Raw genomic sequence first — 17,637 nt, forward strand, 5'->3', positions numbered from 1 at the left:
TAAATGAGGTCACATGAGGTGTTTTCAGCGTCTCCTGTTTTAATTTGAACGCCGATCATCGCTTCAACAGTTTCCGAAAGACCGATTATCATCATCGTCACATGGCTTGCAGCAGGAAAGCAACATTTTCAAAGATGACAACATAATTATCTGGAAGGGTCAGCTGTTGAATTTCATAGAGTCTCACCCTCAGCCAGCTTGTCCCATTAACACACAGAAGACAAATAGCAAAGAGGTGCAATTGATTAAGAACACAAGAATGGTTGTGACAAAAATACAGCCCTTTCTTTTATTATCTGGGAAAACAAAATACAATCTAATATGGATCTTTTAAACTGAAAGCGTCTTACTGTAGCAGTGGACTTTTTTATTATTTCATTTTGAACTATATTAAAGAATGTTTAGGAAGAATTAGAATCTTCCTTAGCATCTTGTAGCTGTTGTTAGCTAATGCCACTTTTTTCTGTTTCTATTCATTATTATATTCTTACACAACAGGCAAGCCAAAGGCATCAGGGGAAGTGTAATTTACATGAGTACGCCTGTGTTTTGTCTGGTAAGGTCCTCAAGGGTTTTTCCTGACATGATTCATTTCATGCATAATTTACATTTCACAAATACTTCGGGGGATTTACAACTAACACAATTTCCAGACTAATTTGTGCTGGGGAAAAAAAAGCAAGATAGCGTGGAAAAAACCCTGCTGTATGAGAAAAGAAAATGGAGGTGGTCACTTTGTTATAGCCCCTGTGTTTGTTCAAAAAAAAAAAAAAGGGAACCATGCGCTGCAGTGGGTGTGTGTGTGTATAAGAGAGAGAGGGAAAGGGGAAAGGAGGGGTTAAAGACTGGGAGGTATAGATTGCAGACAGAGCGGACCTGGGGTTGGCTCGATTGTGATAGCGACAGATGTCCAGAAAACTGCGAGAGAGGGCACTCCTCCGTAGCAGCGCACTGCACCTCATAGAGAAGGAGCGAGGGGCGGAATCTGCAGCTGTCACTCCAAAGGCTTACCTCCATTATCACATCCACCCGGAGACTGGACAAGAAGCCCAACTGGTTCCCCAACAAAAGACACAGGTCAGTCACTGCGAAACTGGATTTATTTTTAATTTTTTTTTTAAATGTTGAGATAGAAAGAAAAGGAAAAACAGACAGAAAAGAAAGAAAGATAGAAAGAACGTTAGAAGAAAAAGAGAATCAGAAAGATATATAGACAGTATCTTTTTTCCTTAGTTTTCACCGTTACAATGAGCCTATTAGAGCCTCTTCTTTCCAGCTGCGCTTTTTTTTCTTCTTCCTCAAACATGTTCAGGCGACCGCAAACCTTATAAGAAATAAAGCAAACCTGAAATAAAAGTTGACACAATTGAGTTTATTATTTATGCTCCCGCATTTCCAGACCCTCGTGAACAAAAAAAAAAAGAAAAGAAAAAAAAGGGCAGAGCAGCTGAGGGAAGCGGCGGTGGGTGGGTTGGGGGGTTGGAGTGGTTGGGGGGAGGGATGGAGACCTCTCTGTTACAGGTTTTCAACCCTCATGTATTTCATGGCGAGTGTGTATTTTAATTTCACTAGCTAGACCTGCTGTAGCCTATATATGGTAGTGTAGTATGTTTAAGCCAGAGCCCCCCCCCCCCCCCCCCCCACCGCCTGCCAGATTATCTGCCTTTGTAAGTGGGAGCAGCTATACTGGTGAGGAGGGGGCCTCATCCTTTGTTACCGGCCGGCATGGACTGCCTGAGGCTCCATTTGTATTTTGCATGTGACTATCTCGCCAACATGAGCTGGGTCTACATTTTGAATTTAGTGACCAAAATTATCCAAACATCAATTGGAATAATTTTTTTTTTTTTAAAAAAGGTTGAAAAGACGTAAGATGAGATGATTACCCACCAAACTGCTTTGTTTAACATGGAATGCACCCAAAAATGGCAGGATTTGTAATCCACTGAAACGTATATGAGCTATTATGCTTATCTAATGGTTTTCATTACGGTAAATATTTGAATAGTCTTAATTGCTTTATGACAGCACTATGGACAGTCCCCCATTTTTCCCACCCCCTGCTGTGTGGTTCCTGTCATTTCTGACATTGAAACATAAGAAACGTGGCTTTTAAAGATGATACACAGTTGCTGGTTTTGTGGTACAAAATGGACCAATGGGCAACTCGGTTTGTTTTTGTCTAGTTCACATCCAGACTTGCTTGTTCAACATTTGCTGAAACACTATCCTTAAAACAAAGTTGAACTTCCTGTTCTCTTTGGACGTTTTGCTGCACTCTGTGGCAATCCCTGCACTATACACTTCCTCTAGAGGAAACACCGTGTTGAGACATTAACTTTAAAAAAAAAACTTTCCCATTTGCTCCCATTCACAAACATGGACTCACTGCTCAGACAGAAGACACAGTTGTTCAAGATATGCCAGCATTTGAATGGTCACCAAGCGCTAAGTAGTTTCTACATTTTTCATGGGAGGAAAGAAATATTTGTGGATGTAGATCATAGATGTTCGACTTAGACTCATGGACTTATTTGGCACCAACCCTCACCAGACATTCCTGAAAGGTTGCAGAGAGTGCAGAGCTGTCTGACCTCCCTTAGGCTCCCATACATTAACATTTGTTTCAAGCCAGGCTCCTTTTGGCAGAGATCCGTTTCCTAATTAAACTTCTTGGTTCTCTTCCAGCCAAGACACTTCTCTATTGAAGTGGAAAAACACCCTTTATGTTTAAAGGAACTAAGTTTTCATTTTTGATGAAAAAGAGGAAATGTTACTTTTATTTGTTATTTCTTCATCATATTTTTGATGAATCAATATACTTTAATATCCTATTGGACAATTGTGATGCATCTTATGGGACGAAAGTTGCTGAATGTCATCTGGTTTCAACTTAAATTTACTTATAACAAGCGTGCTAAAATGCTGTTACGCTTTAAGAAATCCAAAGGAGAAAACACTTTGTCTTATTTCTTCTTTCAGGAGTCACCATGGGAGGCAAACTGAGCAAGAAGAAGAAAGGATATGACGTGAGCGACCCCAAAGACAAAAAAGATGAGAGTCTGGCAAGTGGTGCTGGTGCAGAAGAGTCTGCTAAAGTGGAAGATGGAGCTCCACCCACAGGAGCTGAGGAGAGTGCTGGGAAAGATGGTGTGGTAGAGGAAACTGCAGTGTCAGCAGACGCCGCAGTAACAGAGGCTGCAGTACCTCCAGAAGAACCAAAATCTGCCCCCACAGAGGAACAAGCTCCTGCAGCTGAAGAGGAGGCTGTTCGGGAGCAAAAACCAGAAGCGGTTCCAGTAAAAGAAGAGCCAGCTGCTGTGGCAGTGGAAACAACTACAGCTGTCGACAAACCAGTTGCAGTATCAGAGAACAAAGCACTTGATGGAGAGGAAAAGGGAGTATCTCCAGAGAAAGCATCTCCAGTGGCTGAAATAGTCCCAGAAGAGCCTAAATCTGCTCCACCAGAGGAAGTAGCAGCCACAGAGCAGAAAGTAACAGCAGTGGAAGTAACTCCAGTAGAAAAAGTAGAAGCTGTAGCTCAAGCGAAACAAGCTCCTGTAGAAGCACCAGCTGAAGAAGCACCTTTGGCAGAGCAAGAGCCAGCTTCAGCTGCAGAGAAACCAGTTGCAGCCGAAACTGCTCCAGCAGTGGAAACAGAGAAGCCACCAGTGGCTGTGGAAGAATCTTTTACATCTGAGGAACCTGTGAAAGCTGAGGCTGAACCTGAAGAGCCCCCAGTGGAGGAGCCTCCTGTTGCTCTAGGATCTGTGCCACAACCAGATGCTGCTCAGGTCAGCACAGAGGCAGCGTCTGAGGATCAACAGCTAGGCCCTGCACAAGAGACTGTGGCTGAGCCAGAAGCAATTGAGGTAGAAAGAGTTTCTGCTGCTGCAGTGCCTGAACCAGAGGCCGAGCCAGTGGCAGAGTTAGTTTCCCAACCAGAGCCTGAGCAACACACAGTTCAAACTACAGAGGAAGAGTCTATGAAAGCACCAACGCCTGAGCCAGAACAAACAACAGAACCAGAGTCAAAAGAGACAACAGAGCCAGAACCTGAGCAATTCAAAGAGAAAAAACAGTTAGAAGAGCCTGAACCCCAACCAACTTTGGCAGCACCTGACACTGTTGAACTTGAGACTGTTGAAGCAGAATCATCTGAGGCTTTGGAGGCTGTGGTAGAGCATGCCTCCGCAGAAAATCATCATGCAGAAGAAGAATCCGCTTCAGCAGAAGCCCCGGGCTCCGATGATCCAATTGAGTCACAAGCTGCAGAACCTGTACCTGAGATTGTCATCTCACCATCTGCGTCTGCTAACAGCATGACTGTGGAATCTGATAAGACAGCTGAGACGTCCTTGGAAGAGGTGCCTGGCCCAGAGAAGAAAAGCAAGATGGAAAACGGAGATTTAGGAAGCCCTTCCTCCACGGAGAACGGGGTAGATCCAGTTATAGCGGTGAACGGGGAGTGCACCGATAATACTAATGCCGTGGCCTCGCATGCAGAAGAATTTGTGAATGGGAACGAAAAATCAGAGGAGAGGCCTTTGGAGGAGCAGCGCGATTTTGAACTGAAAAAGGATGTGAACCTGTGTGGGGATGTCCAGGAAGTTCCCGACACAGTCTCAGACATGGTGGAGGGTCTCAACACTGAGGTCACCCAGGCGGTCTAAATTGAAGCCTCCTTGTTACGGCACTGTGAATCAGTTCAATCACTCGATGGTGAGAGAAAACCACCAAGGAATCACAGACAGCTATGCTTTCTGAAATGCTTTAACCACTGCACTGTCTTTAATGGTAACTCAGGAAAAAAAAAATGCTTTTTTTTCCTCTTGGGTCACCAAAAATGTAAAGCAACCACTTTATAGAGAGTGACGAACATGTCGCAATGGAGATGGAAGTGCAACGAAGAGATTTGAGTCGGTGTTTTTGGTGCAGACAGACAGTGGAGCTGGACAGCATGGCAAAAAACACACATTAAATATGATATTAATGAATGAAAGAATGAATACATTTGTGTTTGAGACAAATAAATACTGCAATTGGAAAAATTGGTATTTTTTTCTAATTACCTGATAAGGGTAATTGGGAAAAAAACATTCATTAGTAGCATATTCTTGAACTTAGACTTTCATATATCCTTTCTATTGCTATATGAAGCAACATGACGTAAATGTTTTGGCCTTTTATAATAATTGTACTTGTAAGGACTGTTAATTTTGAAATGATTGTTCAGAACAGAAAATAAAAAGATTGATTGTTGTAGTCCACAGTGATCTCCATTTTTTATTTCATGATTTCTTGCGTCAACAAGAAAAAGGTTTGGTAGACCAAATCAAAAAAAGATTTGCAATTTAGAATTTGATATGTTTCAAGTCACCCAAATAGTGACATAAACACCACATGTTCTTGACATTATTTTTCTGACCACTCAAATGACAACACGTGTATTTATTGTTTATTTTATATATTAATTTCTCAAATAACATCAGAAGTTTGAGGTCCAGATCAGAATTTTCAATAGTTTTTTTTTCTATTTGTGGACTACTTAAGGCTGTTGAACAGCAATGAGCTCAGTGTTTTTCCTTGGGCTCTGAAAGGACAGAGCCCAAGCAGCAATGTCGAAGATGACACCTCTAGTAATTTCACACAACATGTTGACATTTGCTGTCACTGTGGCTCATAAATGCCTTAATGGATAGAGTTAAGGTGATTATTGTCTACACCGACTGTCAGACCTCTGGACGGGAGAGAGTTCTGCAACCTGCATGTCAAAAATGAGCAAGCGGAAAGATGGGCCCATACTGAGCAGAATGTTTGGATTTTCAGAAGCAAAACCAGTTTTTTTTTTTTTTGTTGTCACATTGCCATTCCTCATAGCTGAAGCACACGATACTAACACTTCACAGATCCATACTGGGGAAGGGGAACTCAAGGAGGGGGGGAGGGGCAGGAATGCATGGAGGAGGCAGAGAAAAGAATGAAGAGGCTGGGATGGGGAGGGGCTTTAGGGGATCAAAGGCTTTGATGTAGCATAGAGTTTAAAAAAAAGGTCACTTTATACACAGTTTCACACACTGAATTAAGATCATGCGTTTGGACGTAACGAAATCCAGTATATTGTCGTGCCTTGCCCCTACAAATGATCTCAGCTGAAACATGTTTTGGTACAATAACTTCTGTGACCTAAACATCCTGTGTGTTTTTTTAAAATTTGATTGATTTGCATTTTATAACTAACCATTTAACACTAACTCTGAATCCATTTAATCTTCACAGTTGTGTTTAGCCCGTTGACTGATATGTAATATTTGACTAGAGTGTTTTGTTTGAATATTACTGACCTCCCCTGTATTAAGCGCTTTGTTTTGTGATAAGACATGCTCAACAATTTTTTTTATTTTCTTCTTATCCACAGTGTGTTAAGCCTTTACGGAATAATCTATTGAAATAACAATTACAAATCAGTTTTACAGTGAGTTCGAGCATAATAAATAGTATTGTAACCCAACCTTGAAAATCCCACTGAACCATAAAGTAAGCACATCAATTTTATCAGCATTAACTCAGCTCTGTGCCACTGAGTCTATTTGGTCATTCTCAGAACTGGTGCTAATTTAAGTCTTTCAGAGTTATTTCAACAGGAGATTGAGTCATTTCAACACTTGTTAAATAAAATGATTAAAAACTACTCAATCTCTTGTTGAATACCAATTAATACCAATTCTGAAAAGAACCAAACAGACTCGGCACAGCGTTGATTTTACTCTGCCAAAGAAATCTGATAGTGATGATACAAGTGTCCCATAAGCAGCTCCATAATGGGCCCATCCGCATACCGGCTCTCTCCTCTTTCATAGAAAAATATGCGGCACTGCATACTTACGACAGGAATGCTGTGGAGAGGGTCTGAGGCCAGAGACGCTCAACTTCCCGGGAAGTTTTCTGTTTTGCTTTTGAAAAGACTTTATTGTGAGTTTCACTCGGAGAATCCTGATTTTGAAATGATTAAAACTGAAATCAGTTACTTTTCATGAACTAAAAGCACGTACATCAATTGTTTGAGGATTTTTTTGAGACACATTCTGTTTTCAAGTAATTGCTGCAGAACGTAATACTAAAACATATTGATTATATCAGTTTTTATTCTTTATAGGAAAAGAGAGAGACAGCTTAGTTTTATAAGCTGTTTAAAGTTCCCTTTAGTAAAACATTTAATGTAGAAAAAAAACACGAATAAAAATTCTTATTCAAAACAGAACACCCATCAAAAATCTATATAGAATCCTAATATGCTTATTCTGCCATCTTTTGTTTTAGAATAAATAGATTTCTGATTACTGAAGATGTATAATTTCAACACTTCTTAGTTCAGTTCGCTTCATTTTCTTTAGAAATAGTGTGTGTGTTTGTGTAGGAGAACAGAGTCCTTGTCCTTTGGATCCTGATTTACACACTGCCTTAAAGTTGCATGTTTGTGAAAGGCCAGCTGCACTGCCTGGTTACCCTGACACTATGTGCTCTATAGCCACACTCCTGCACAACGCTCAGACTGTGTTTCAGCTTCTCTCTCCCTGTGAGAGGACTAGCCTGAAGGCTTTGGTTATCCCCAACTGATGCTTCGGAGAAGCAAAGGGGAAAAGAAAATGTGAAATAAATCCAAACTTTGCGTGTGTGTGGTCGAATCTTGAAGGCACGGAACTATTGATTCAAGTTGTATTTGTCAATAAAAGAGAGGGTTGGAATTCACCTTTTACTCAACTTTTCTCAACTTTTTCAACTCAATTCTCAACTTTTACTGTGCAAACACGAAGGCAGAAAATTCTATTTATTTTGTAAAACAGGTTTCTGATCTTTTGTTCCATTAGGTCCTCCTCATAAACAGCTTATTCACTTCTTCCTCTTTAACATGGCTTAATTTTTAACAGTGTGTCACAATTTAAGCGCTTTACATTTGTCTGTCTAAGCAGAGCCTTGAATATAACCAGTAGCCAATGCAGCTAAAGGCAACAAGAGAAGCAGTACCTTACATTGTGAAGGATATTCGCTACTCTGTCCTCTTCCACGTGTATTAACACGATTTTGAATAATGCCAGCTCTCCCTCTTTAGCTTTAATAACATGTTCTCACACCAGACTTACACATCAATGTCTCTATGGACCTTGCAATGTGATCTGGTGCACAGCCAGACTGGAACAAGAAGGGGGCATCCTCAAACTATTACCAGAAAGCTGGGAGCAGGAAATTGTTGAAAATGTCTGGGTCTGCTGAAGGATTTAGAGCTCCTGGATGCAGCTGCTCTGCCTTTAAAATTCAATAAAAAAAAAAAAGCTTTCGACAAGCTGTTTGAGTTTATCTTAAGACCACATGAAGTTTGAAGGCCTGTAATGACACAGAAAGTTAACGAGCTTTGTGCGCAACGCGCCTCTTCTTGCTGTTGTTCTCAGTCGCTTCCACTTTGTTATAATACCACCAGAAATTGACTCTGGAACATTTTACTGTGACCCATTCTTGTTTTTTGTTTGAAACAGAGCTAGAAATTATACACATGGTCTTGTATTAAGTGATCTAGAAGAGTGAATGAATGATTTTGGTAATACAGGCACATTCAGTCATGTTGTAAAACCCACTAAAGTCATGAGATCTTACCTTCTTTGCTTTTTTTAATTTTCAAATTCATATTTAGAAAACTGCTGTTTTGTGGCTGTTAAAAGGACAACGCCTCAAAAATTACAACTTAATGAAGAACATTTGTTTTCAGTCTGTATAGATTTGTCATCAACACATTTCATGTACTCATTCTAAACTTACTCTCATTAAGGTGGTGAGCACCACAGGGCACTGTACTCTCACTGTTCTTTTCATTCGGTTCATCTCCGACTTCCAGCACAAGTCAGAGTCCTGTCACCTGCAGAAATACTCAGATGACTCTGCAGTCTCCAGGAGTATCAGAGAGGTGGTGGAGGAACAAAATGTAGATCCTTCAGTGTTTGCAGCAAGATGCCAGATACCTTCTTTAAATATGTTGTGTAGCATGAAATCTCTTCTGCCAGCATCTGTTGGTGTAAGAGCATCCGACTCAGTGACTTAGAAAGGTTAAGCAAAAGAAAGCTGGTGCATTTTTTTGACACTGCTCTGGACTCTCTGGAAATTATTCTGCAAAGACACGAAGAAGATTACAGACGACCCTGAGCGTCCCCTACACGAGACTTTCATCCAACAACAGTGTCTTCAGTCAGAGTCTTCTTAAGTTTTGATGTAGAACAGGCCACTACAGGAGATCCTACATGCCCACGGCCATCAGGATCTACAACAGCTCTTTGAAAAATCTTGGATGAGTTACAAATTTTAACTTCTCTTCGGGATTAATCAAGTATTTTTAAATTCAATTTCATTCAATTAAATTAAATGTTCCTGCTTGAAAAAATATGCAAAACTGCATATTGTAAAGACAAGTAACAATACACATATTCCAACGTGATGTGTGCACCACTTCAGCTTTAGGATATAACAAGAGTCAGGCAGCTAAATTATAGCACATTATCACTTATTACTGAAACAACAGAGTGGCAGAGCAGAGCACAAGCAAGGCATCGCCAAAAACAAATAACTCTCTGTACATTTTTTGGGGGACTCTTTCCCTTCCTACACAAACACACAAATGCCACAAATGTGGCATTTGTTATTGCGCCTGCAGGAAGTTCCTCTCCTTCCTTCTCTGTAAAACATTCAGGAGATTCACTAAGTGATGCACTAAGATCTGCAAAAATAAATTCATTTCCTGTGCTGACTGAAGCAAAAAGAGAGATTTCTGTTTAAATCTTTCTATTTTTTTCTTCATGTCTGTTTTTACACACATTAAGGCTTTAATGTTTCCACTAATTTGTAAATTAGACTATTTATCTCTACTTCTGACAGTAGGAGAGCCCTGGATGCATTGATGTGGGCATGTGTGCTAATGCTGTCATTGTATCAGGGAGAGCAGAACCCCATTAGAAAGAGCCTGGTGGTGGTCAGGATCAATATTGATCCGCTGCGCTGGTCTAATGGATGCTGATTCCTTCTTGTCTGTCCAGAGATCCCATCACCTTTAGCTCCTTACACATGCACACGCCGTCTCTCAAACACACACACACACACACACACACACACACACCCTCTCTCTCACACACACAAAGACACTTGTGTTCAAATTCTGCTGAAGCTGCGGCTGCTGAAGAGAGTGAGCACTTAAAGCGGCCCATTTTCTGCATCCGTGAACGTGTGCTTGAGAGACAGGGATGAAACTACACATTACACTCTGTGGAAGCAGGTTGTGCTGATAAATTACTCACTAAATATAATAAAATATCATAAAAAAGAGAAGAACACCCAAAACACCCTGCCACTCTGCTGTGGCAGAGTACTGCTTTCAGTACAGTCTTAGTTTTGGGGTTAGCAGAGACTTTTGTTTTCCAAGAGCCCTGCTCTGGTGCTGAGATCACAAAACAAAGCAAGTATCAATGTGGTCATTAGCTCACCTTTCACTTTGGCTCAACCCCTGCTGAGATTTCCAGAGTTCAGTGTTGTATCAGCAAGCTTTCGGTGTTGCAGTGTACGCAGAGCACAGCTCCAAAATGAAAGCTGAGATGGCATCCATCTTCTGCGCCCATCCTTTGGTCAGAGTGGAAAATATCTTCATTTCCAGCCCAGCCTTTCAATGCAGCTCTGAACTCGTGGGAGGACAATATGCTGTTCAAAGCACTTCTATTATGAATTTGTTTTCTGCTTTATTCTTTAGAGACCCTGCCAATTTAAGATATTACTTTTATAACTCCCTGGTATTTCTCATATCTCGGAGTAGCTGTATGGTTGTACGAAGAGAGTCGTTTGAACCTGGAAATCACGAGTGAGAAGGAAAATGGACAGCTATATTGCATCTAGGAAGTATTCATAGCACTTCCATTTTCCCACATTTTGTTATGTTACAGGCTTATTCCAATTTGTACTAAATTCATCTCTTTCCTCAAAAATTCGACATGCCGATAGCCCAGTTTCCCAATGTAGAAAAAAGTTTTGAGTATTTTGAAAATGTATTTAAAAAGCAAAAAACAAGAAATCACTTTTGTGTAAGTATTTACAGGCTTTGCTTAATATGTTGTTGAGTGCTTCTAGTTGTTAGAAGCACTCAAAGCACTTTACACTAGAAAGACATGAGCATAGTTAGGGTCACAAGTGTAAGCATATTCATACACTCATATCCAGATTGGAAGACAACCCAGGGTGTAATCAATGCTGTAATCGAAACTAATGGTGTGACTATATTTGTAAGAGCAGTGTATTTATTACAGATAAAATGAATTAAGATTTTTGTAAGTTTCTCAGCATTACAAATTTATTTAGGATTCACTCAAAAATGAACATTTCAGCTAATGATTATATGCCAAATAATCTGAAACTGGTAGTCAACATAATCACACATGTTACTAATAATTTAATCAAGCTAGAGACACCAATTCATTTAGAGAAACGTGTAAACTCAAAGCTACAATTGCAACTAAAACGAATGAAGTTTCATGATTAGGAAATTGAATGCTCAAAATATTATTAAACCCATCATAGATCAAACAATAAAAAGTTTTTCGGTTTCTAAAGAAATAACCAGGTGAGGTTATTTCTGAAATCGGGTAGTTGTCTCATTCACAAACCCAATTGGACTCCCACTCTTATCACCCCATCTTTAAGCTGGGTTGACAAATAAGCAGCCATTGTTTTGATCTGACAGACAGGGATTAAAAATCAGCTTGGATTTGGAGAGGACTTTACTTGATAATTACAAAGCCTATAAGCACACCTCCACGTCATAGAGGACAATGTTCAAAAGTCTTTTCAAAAGTCTCACAAAAACAGAAATGGTTTACACACAAAAAAATGTATCACTACAAATCTGACAAGCTGATCAAGCGTCGTTCTGATGAAGCTTCTTGAAGACTTCTGAGGTTCATTCATACATAATCAACTTCCACTTAGTTCTCACTCAGCACTGCCGGCTTTTAGGATGAGGGAAGTCATTGACTGCCTGATAAACCAATCAGAGACAGACCTTGAGTGGCATTAAAGCTCTGGCTCTCTGGACAGCAAATAAAAATTCGTTATACCGAAAGATGAAAAACTATTGCTATTGTCTTTTACCTCCACCCAACTGGGACTACTTTCACATTCCCACGTTTCTAGGCCATCTATCCACTGAATAGATGGAGCTGGAAATTCAGTGCTTAACACAATAACAGTTAATATCTAAATTTATGAGATATTTATAATTTTATAAACATCTAAAATGTACATATTGTTTAATATGTACAACTGGCAGGGACTAATCTACTCTCAGCATTTTTCAAATGTGCAGAAGTCCTTAGATCATCCTTAATATGTGCAGAAGGTCTTTCACATGTCCAATACATTTAGTATAGCATAAATCTGAAATACTTTAAATGCACAGTATCTATGGCAATATGTTCACTGATCATGTTTTAAATGGTGAAAGTGTCCGGCCTTTATTGGCTTCACCTGCCCTGTGACCGTTACTGTCAGTGTCAGCGATGTTTAACCTTCTGTTTCATTGTTTTATGTTGATTTTGTGATTTCAGTCTTATTTATATATGTCATGTCTTCAGCTCAACCGGCTAGGCAGAAGGAAAGTAGCTTTGGGCTGCAATCTGGCATACTTGCAAATACTGTGCATGCACTCTCCCTGTTTTAAATAAGTAAAGCTGAATCTGAAAAATAAAAAGATCAAAACCAGATAATCTGAGGTGTTTCTGTGCTCCACAATGTTTTGTCCCTTTAAAGATAAATTTCCTGATTGCAACAAACTAAACCTTTATTCCCATTTATGACAAATAGATTCTAGCTTAAAATAACTATTAAGCAATAAAACCCTCAAAACAAAAGTTAAGTTCTCCATTCAGCAGTGAACTCATAATATCATAAGGGATAACTAAAGAAACTTTTTCAAAGGCAAAACTAAATGTGTTTTAATGACAAAACAAAGACCGAGTTCATTACTGAAATCTGACATGAAGACATTTATGTTTTCAGCGCTAATTGAAAAATTAAATAATCATTAAAAGAGTGAAGAGTTTCTGGTTAAGAATATGTTTGTGTCTTACAATAAAGATAAAAACTTATCTGTGTGCTATCAACCTGAGCCCTCCAAAGTGTATACCATAGATAAAAAGGTGAAATAAAAAAGAAAACACATTTTCTACTGTGATTCTGACATGGGAGTTTGTCATTTCACAGTGGAAAGGGAAATCTAATAATGCAGACAGAAAGCACTTTACGACATTCTACTTAAAACAACACATTCTAATGTAATTTCTGTGCAGCTGAAATAAAATTCCCATATTAAATTGATTCAGTGCCAGGCACTATGGCCGCCGAGGAATGTCCACCGAGAACAGACGACCTTCACTTTGCCTTTGGTTACAAACAAAACTAAATCAAAGCCTCTTCTTGTTTAGTGCTGCCCCTCCACACTTTGCTCCTGGTGAATTATTTATATGCGAAATGAAATGACCTCTGGCACTTTTAAGCCAGTAGAGATTGGGCAAGGACAAAACGGACTGAGTGACGGGTAGAGGGGAAGGCAGAGAGAAGGTTGCAGGGAAAACAAATAGTTTAAATCTGTTTTTGCACACGCTGTAGAGCAGAACTACAGCCGGCAGAGAGGAAAGAGGAAGACATTTATAGAGAAACTGATAGCTCAGCTTTCACAAGAAACCTGCAGGGGTTTTAGATATTTGAGGCATTTCTCTCTATATTTGTTTCTGTTTGGGGGTTTGTGCTGCGCAGGAAAGGTGAAAGGTGACAGAAGTTGAGTGGCTTTTTCTTACTCCAGCTTTTTTACACCTAATGATTTTGAAATTTGCCTTATGTTGCTGTTTTAGTTTAGTTTTTTCTAAGAAATCTTAGGAATAAAATGTAAGCAGGCTGGAGACCTAAAGGCTTGGCAGTTTACAGCCATCGAACATTTCTACTGCCTGCAAACCTTTCAGACGACTGCTTGTTAGAGTAAGCTCTCATGCTCTGATTTATTTTGCTGAAACTGAAAGACAGCTTTACAGGCAGCAGATCACTCTGATCGATCTTATGTCAGTGCTTCGAAATTGTTTCAGTGTTGACGAATATAGGTCAGCCAGAACGACAACATATCAACAAATATGCTCGAGAACCACTGCATCTTTATGCACTCTGCTTACAAAATAATTTACATCCCTTGAATAATTCCAGATTTTAAAGAACTACATAAAGAGTTTGCATAGCATTACCTAAATACCAAACTTAATGTCAAATAATCTATAAAAGGATGGAAAACAGAAGGAAGTGAGCAGCGCATGACAATATTCTAACAAGAAAAATAGAGTGGCTCCAATATGACAGCTTGAAACGCTACTGTTTTCTTTAATCCCAGTTTTTACATCTTGGGTCACACACACAACCGTGTACCATTGTTATAGTGAAAAATGTCTTTGTGTCATGCTTTGTTTACACTGCTTGATCATACAACTGAATCTAATGAAGAATGAAAGGGTATCTTTGGCAGGTAGATGTTAAAACTCCTGATTTGAGGAGTTAACTGGACATAGCAGCTCAACTCATTTTCCACCTGCAGTGAAGATGCGCTGACAGCAGCAAGCAGAGGGTCTCCTCTTACGTTCCTTCTGCATGTTTACAAAATGATGCTCAGCTAGCTGACTTCACACTGTGGCATATACTGTACTTATCATACTGTGTAAGAAGAGTCCAGACAGACAGACATGCCAGAAGACAGGTAGAAGCAAAGTATTGCACAGAGCCTTTAAACTGTAAATATGACAACCAGCATTGTCATGACGTGAGTTTGTATGTAGAATTAACTGAATACAATTTGGAATAAGGTTGTAACATGACAAAATGTTGAAAAAGTGAAGCGCTGTGAATGCTTTCTGGATGCACTGTATGATCTTTGTGTTCATTTGATCTAACTTCGCCAGCATGAGCGTTTCTCTGAAGGAACACTGAATCAGTGTGACTGATCATCCTCCAGATTGGCAACAAAGAAGTGAAAACAGAGATTGAAATCTATTCAGAACAGTGACAGGCAGTATTGGTTCTTGCATGAATGGGGTCTTGGGCGAGTTTCTCCTTCTATCCTCAACCCCCCATCACTATCTCTTCTACATACGAACACAGCAAGCAGCCACCCTGACAAAGCTTATTATGCAGAAAGAAAAAAAAATGTGTAGCTTATTTTTAAATTTAATAAATTATTAAAAAGATTAAATATGTATATAAAAAACATATGGTACGTTAATCCTGTTGAGGTTTGACAGATCTATGTATGTTAGACTTTATTCTAGAGATAATCAAAGGTTATTCCTAATTAAACAATAGGAAATATTTTCCTGCAAATGAGAGAAGACTTTTTTTGTTGACCACTACTATAAGAATGAACAATAACACTAAAAATATTTTCCCACACATTTGGAAAATATTGGTGTATAAAGTAAAATTGCTGTAACTCACTCAGGCTTTAGAAGGGCAACGTCATGTGACAGCTTGTATCAGAAAACTCTATGTAAGTGTTCATCTGCTGAAGGCTGACAATTTCTACATTTTTATGGTGTTCAGTTCTGATTAGACATAAAAAGGACTCCTAATTGGTTCATATACCAAACACAAACCATACAACACAACAAGGTGGTTTCTTTTTGGCTTCAAATTGCTTAATAGTAGTTCTGTTCAAAATAATGCTAAAAAAAAATCTTAAACATCAAAGTGAATCAAATTTTTTGAAGTAATAATTACTTTTGGAAAGAAGTGTCCATAAAAGGAGATAAAAAAACATAGGAAAAGAGACCCTGGTGAAGTCCCATTATTAGAGAAACAAGGACAAAGATTCAAATGAAAGGCCTCAGCCCCCTTTTATGTCGCCTAACTCTTGCATGCTATATTTAATCCTTTCTTAACTTTCTCATAGATTTATCTCAACACACACATATATATATAAATATAACCCAGAATGCCCTGTGCATGCACCCCCATAACGCCCCAGGCCTAATGCTTTGCCATATGTCCACCATGGAGGATCTGGCAGCTCCGCTCTGCTTTGTTCTGAACCCCCCCACACACACACACATGCCCACCAACACACACGATACACGCCTCCTTTAATATGTGAGGTTTACCCGTCAGTATTACTACAGTTATAAAACACCCAGAACATTTTAAAAGATTGCAATAGCACTGTTTTCTTCAAACAATTGGTTTAGGTTTTGACTTTAAATAATCTAATGATCTAAAGTCAATACGGCAGTTCAAAGTGTCACAGAAACTCTGGCAACAACAAGTCACTGATTAACTTTTCTCTAGTGGGTTGGAAGGCCTGTTTTATACAAAACAGCCATGAACATTTTAGTACAGAACAGAAATGTAAATATTAGACTTTTATGCCCCATCCCTTCAAACATGAGCTAACTTGATGCCTCGATGTTAACAGTTTTTGTCTGTGAAGAGAAATGGAAAAAATTGCAATTATAAACAATCACCCAACTTAGTGCTGGTGTTGTTGAAGTGAAGCAGGCTCTGCTAGAGGCTTCAATTTAATATAATTTTCGTCAAGTGAAATAGGCTCATGAAACAGAAATCCCTTCAGGCACTGCTCAGACCTCCCAGCCTCTATTATGTTTGTAAATTCATCTTTCTGATTACAAATGGCTTAGTGCGATGGTTACTCAACTTTCACCAAGTGCATAAATTTTCCGGAAACATATGGAGAGATTCAGAAGCACATTTACTTTCAGTTTTTTGTCAAATGGAAAGTCTGTTCCTATAACAGCACAAAGAAATGTCCTTCCTTCCTTTCTGCCTGTAACTGATCATGGTGACTCATCAAATCACGCCTTCCCAAATTTCATCAAAAACGTCAAATCTCTTGATTGTTATCATATTCTTTGTAACCTGTAGAACAAGGCTTTCCAGTAGACCAAAGCATTGTAGAATATTATATAGTCTATATGTATTTCTTTTTAGGAATATCATGAAAATTTTGCACTGCTCCTATTTCTTTTCACCTTAGCTCAAGTTTTCATTCGCTGCTCTCTGCCAAGCAGTTGCTTTTTAATGACCCCTAGAGCCAGAAAAAAAAAAAAATCAATTTTCCTAATGTACTTATGGGACACTGAAAGATCCTCAGCCTGGATTCAAATTTCATGAATTAGGGGGTATAGCAAGAAATACAGCAATTGAAACCTGTGGCTGCTTTTCTAAGGTGAACAGTTATCTATTTTATAGAATTTTTTTTTTAGTTCTTAAATCTAAAAAAGTTTTTTTTTTTAATGAACAGAAATCAATACGTGAAATGAAGGAAAACACTATCACTGTTTTGAAACTGAAAAGTGAAATGGAGAAATAAGTTAACAGGTCTATTTTTTCTTTACGCTGCCTGCTGGTGGACAGAACAACCAGCAGATAAAACAGTAACAACTGGAGGCGTGACTCAGCATGGACCCCAAGGGAAACGAACCAAATCCACCCCTGCTTTGCTTTCCTGATGGAGACGTGTCAAGTAAAGTAGGTCAGGGGTGCCGTCACTCCAAACTATTACTGACACTCAGA

General features: G+C 39.2%; 1 protein-coding gene across 1 annotated transcript; it reads left to right on the forward strand.

The window, feature by feature from the left end:
- Positions 1-845: 845 nt before the first annotated feature.
- Positions 846-5,270, forward strand: LOC116718865 (fibrous sheath CABYR-binding protein). The gene is made up of 2 exons (XM_032561118.1): positions 846-1,077; positions 2,983-5,270. The coding sequence occupies exon 2, from the start codon at positions 2,991-2,993 to the stop codon at positions 4,671-4,673; it is 1,683 nt and encodes a 560-aa protein (XP_032417009.1). The 5' UTR covers positions 846-1,077; positions 2,983-2,990; the 3' UTR covers positions 4,674-5,270.
- The last annotated feature ends 12,367 nt before the right edge of the window (positions 5,271-17,637 follow it).

Source organism: Xiphophorus hellerii, chromosome 4 (genome assembly GCF_003331165.1).
Source record: "Xiphophorus hellerii strain 12219 chromosome 4, Xiphophorus_hellerii-4.1, whole genome shotgun sequence".
In the NCBI taxonomy this organism is placed as follows: Eukaryota; Metazoa; Chordata; class Actinopteri; order Cyprinodontiformes; family Poeciliidae; genus Xiphophorus; species Xiphophorus hellerii.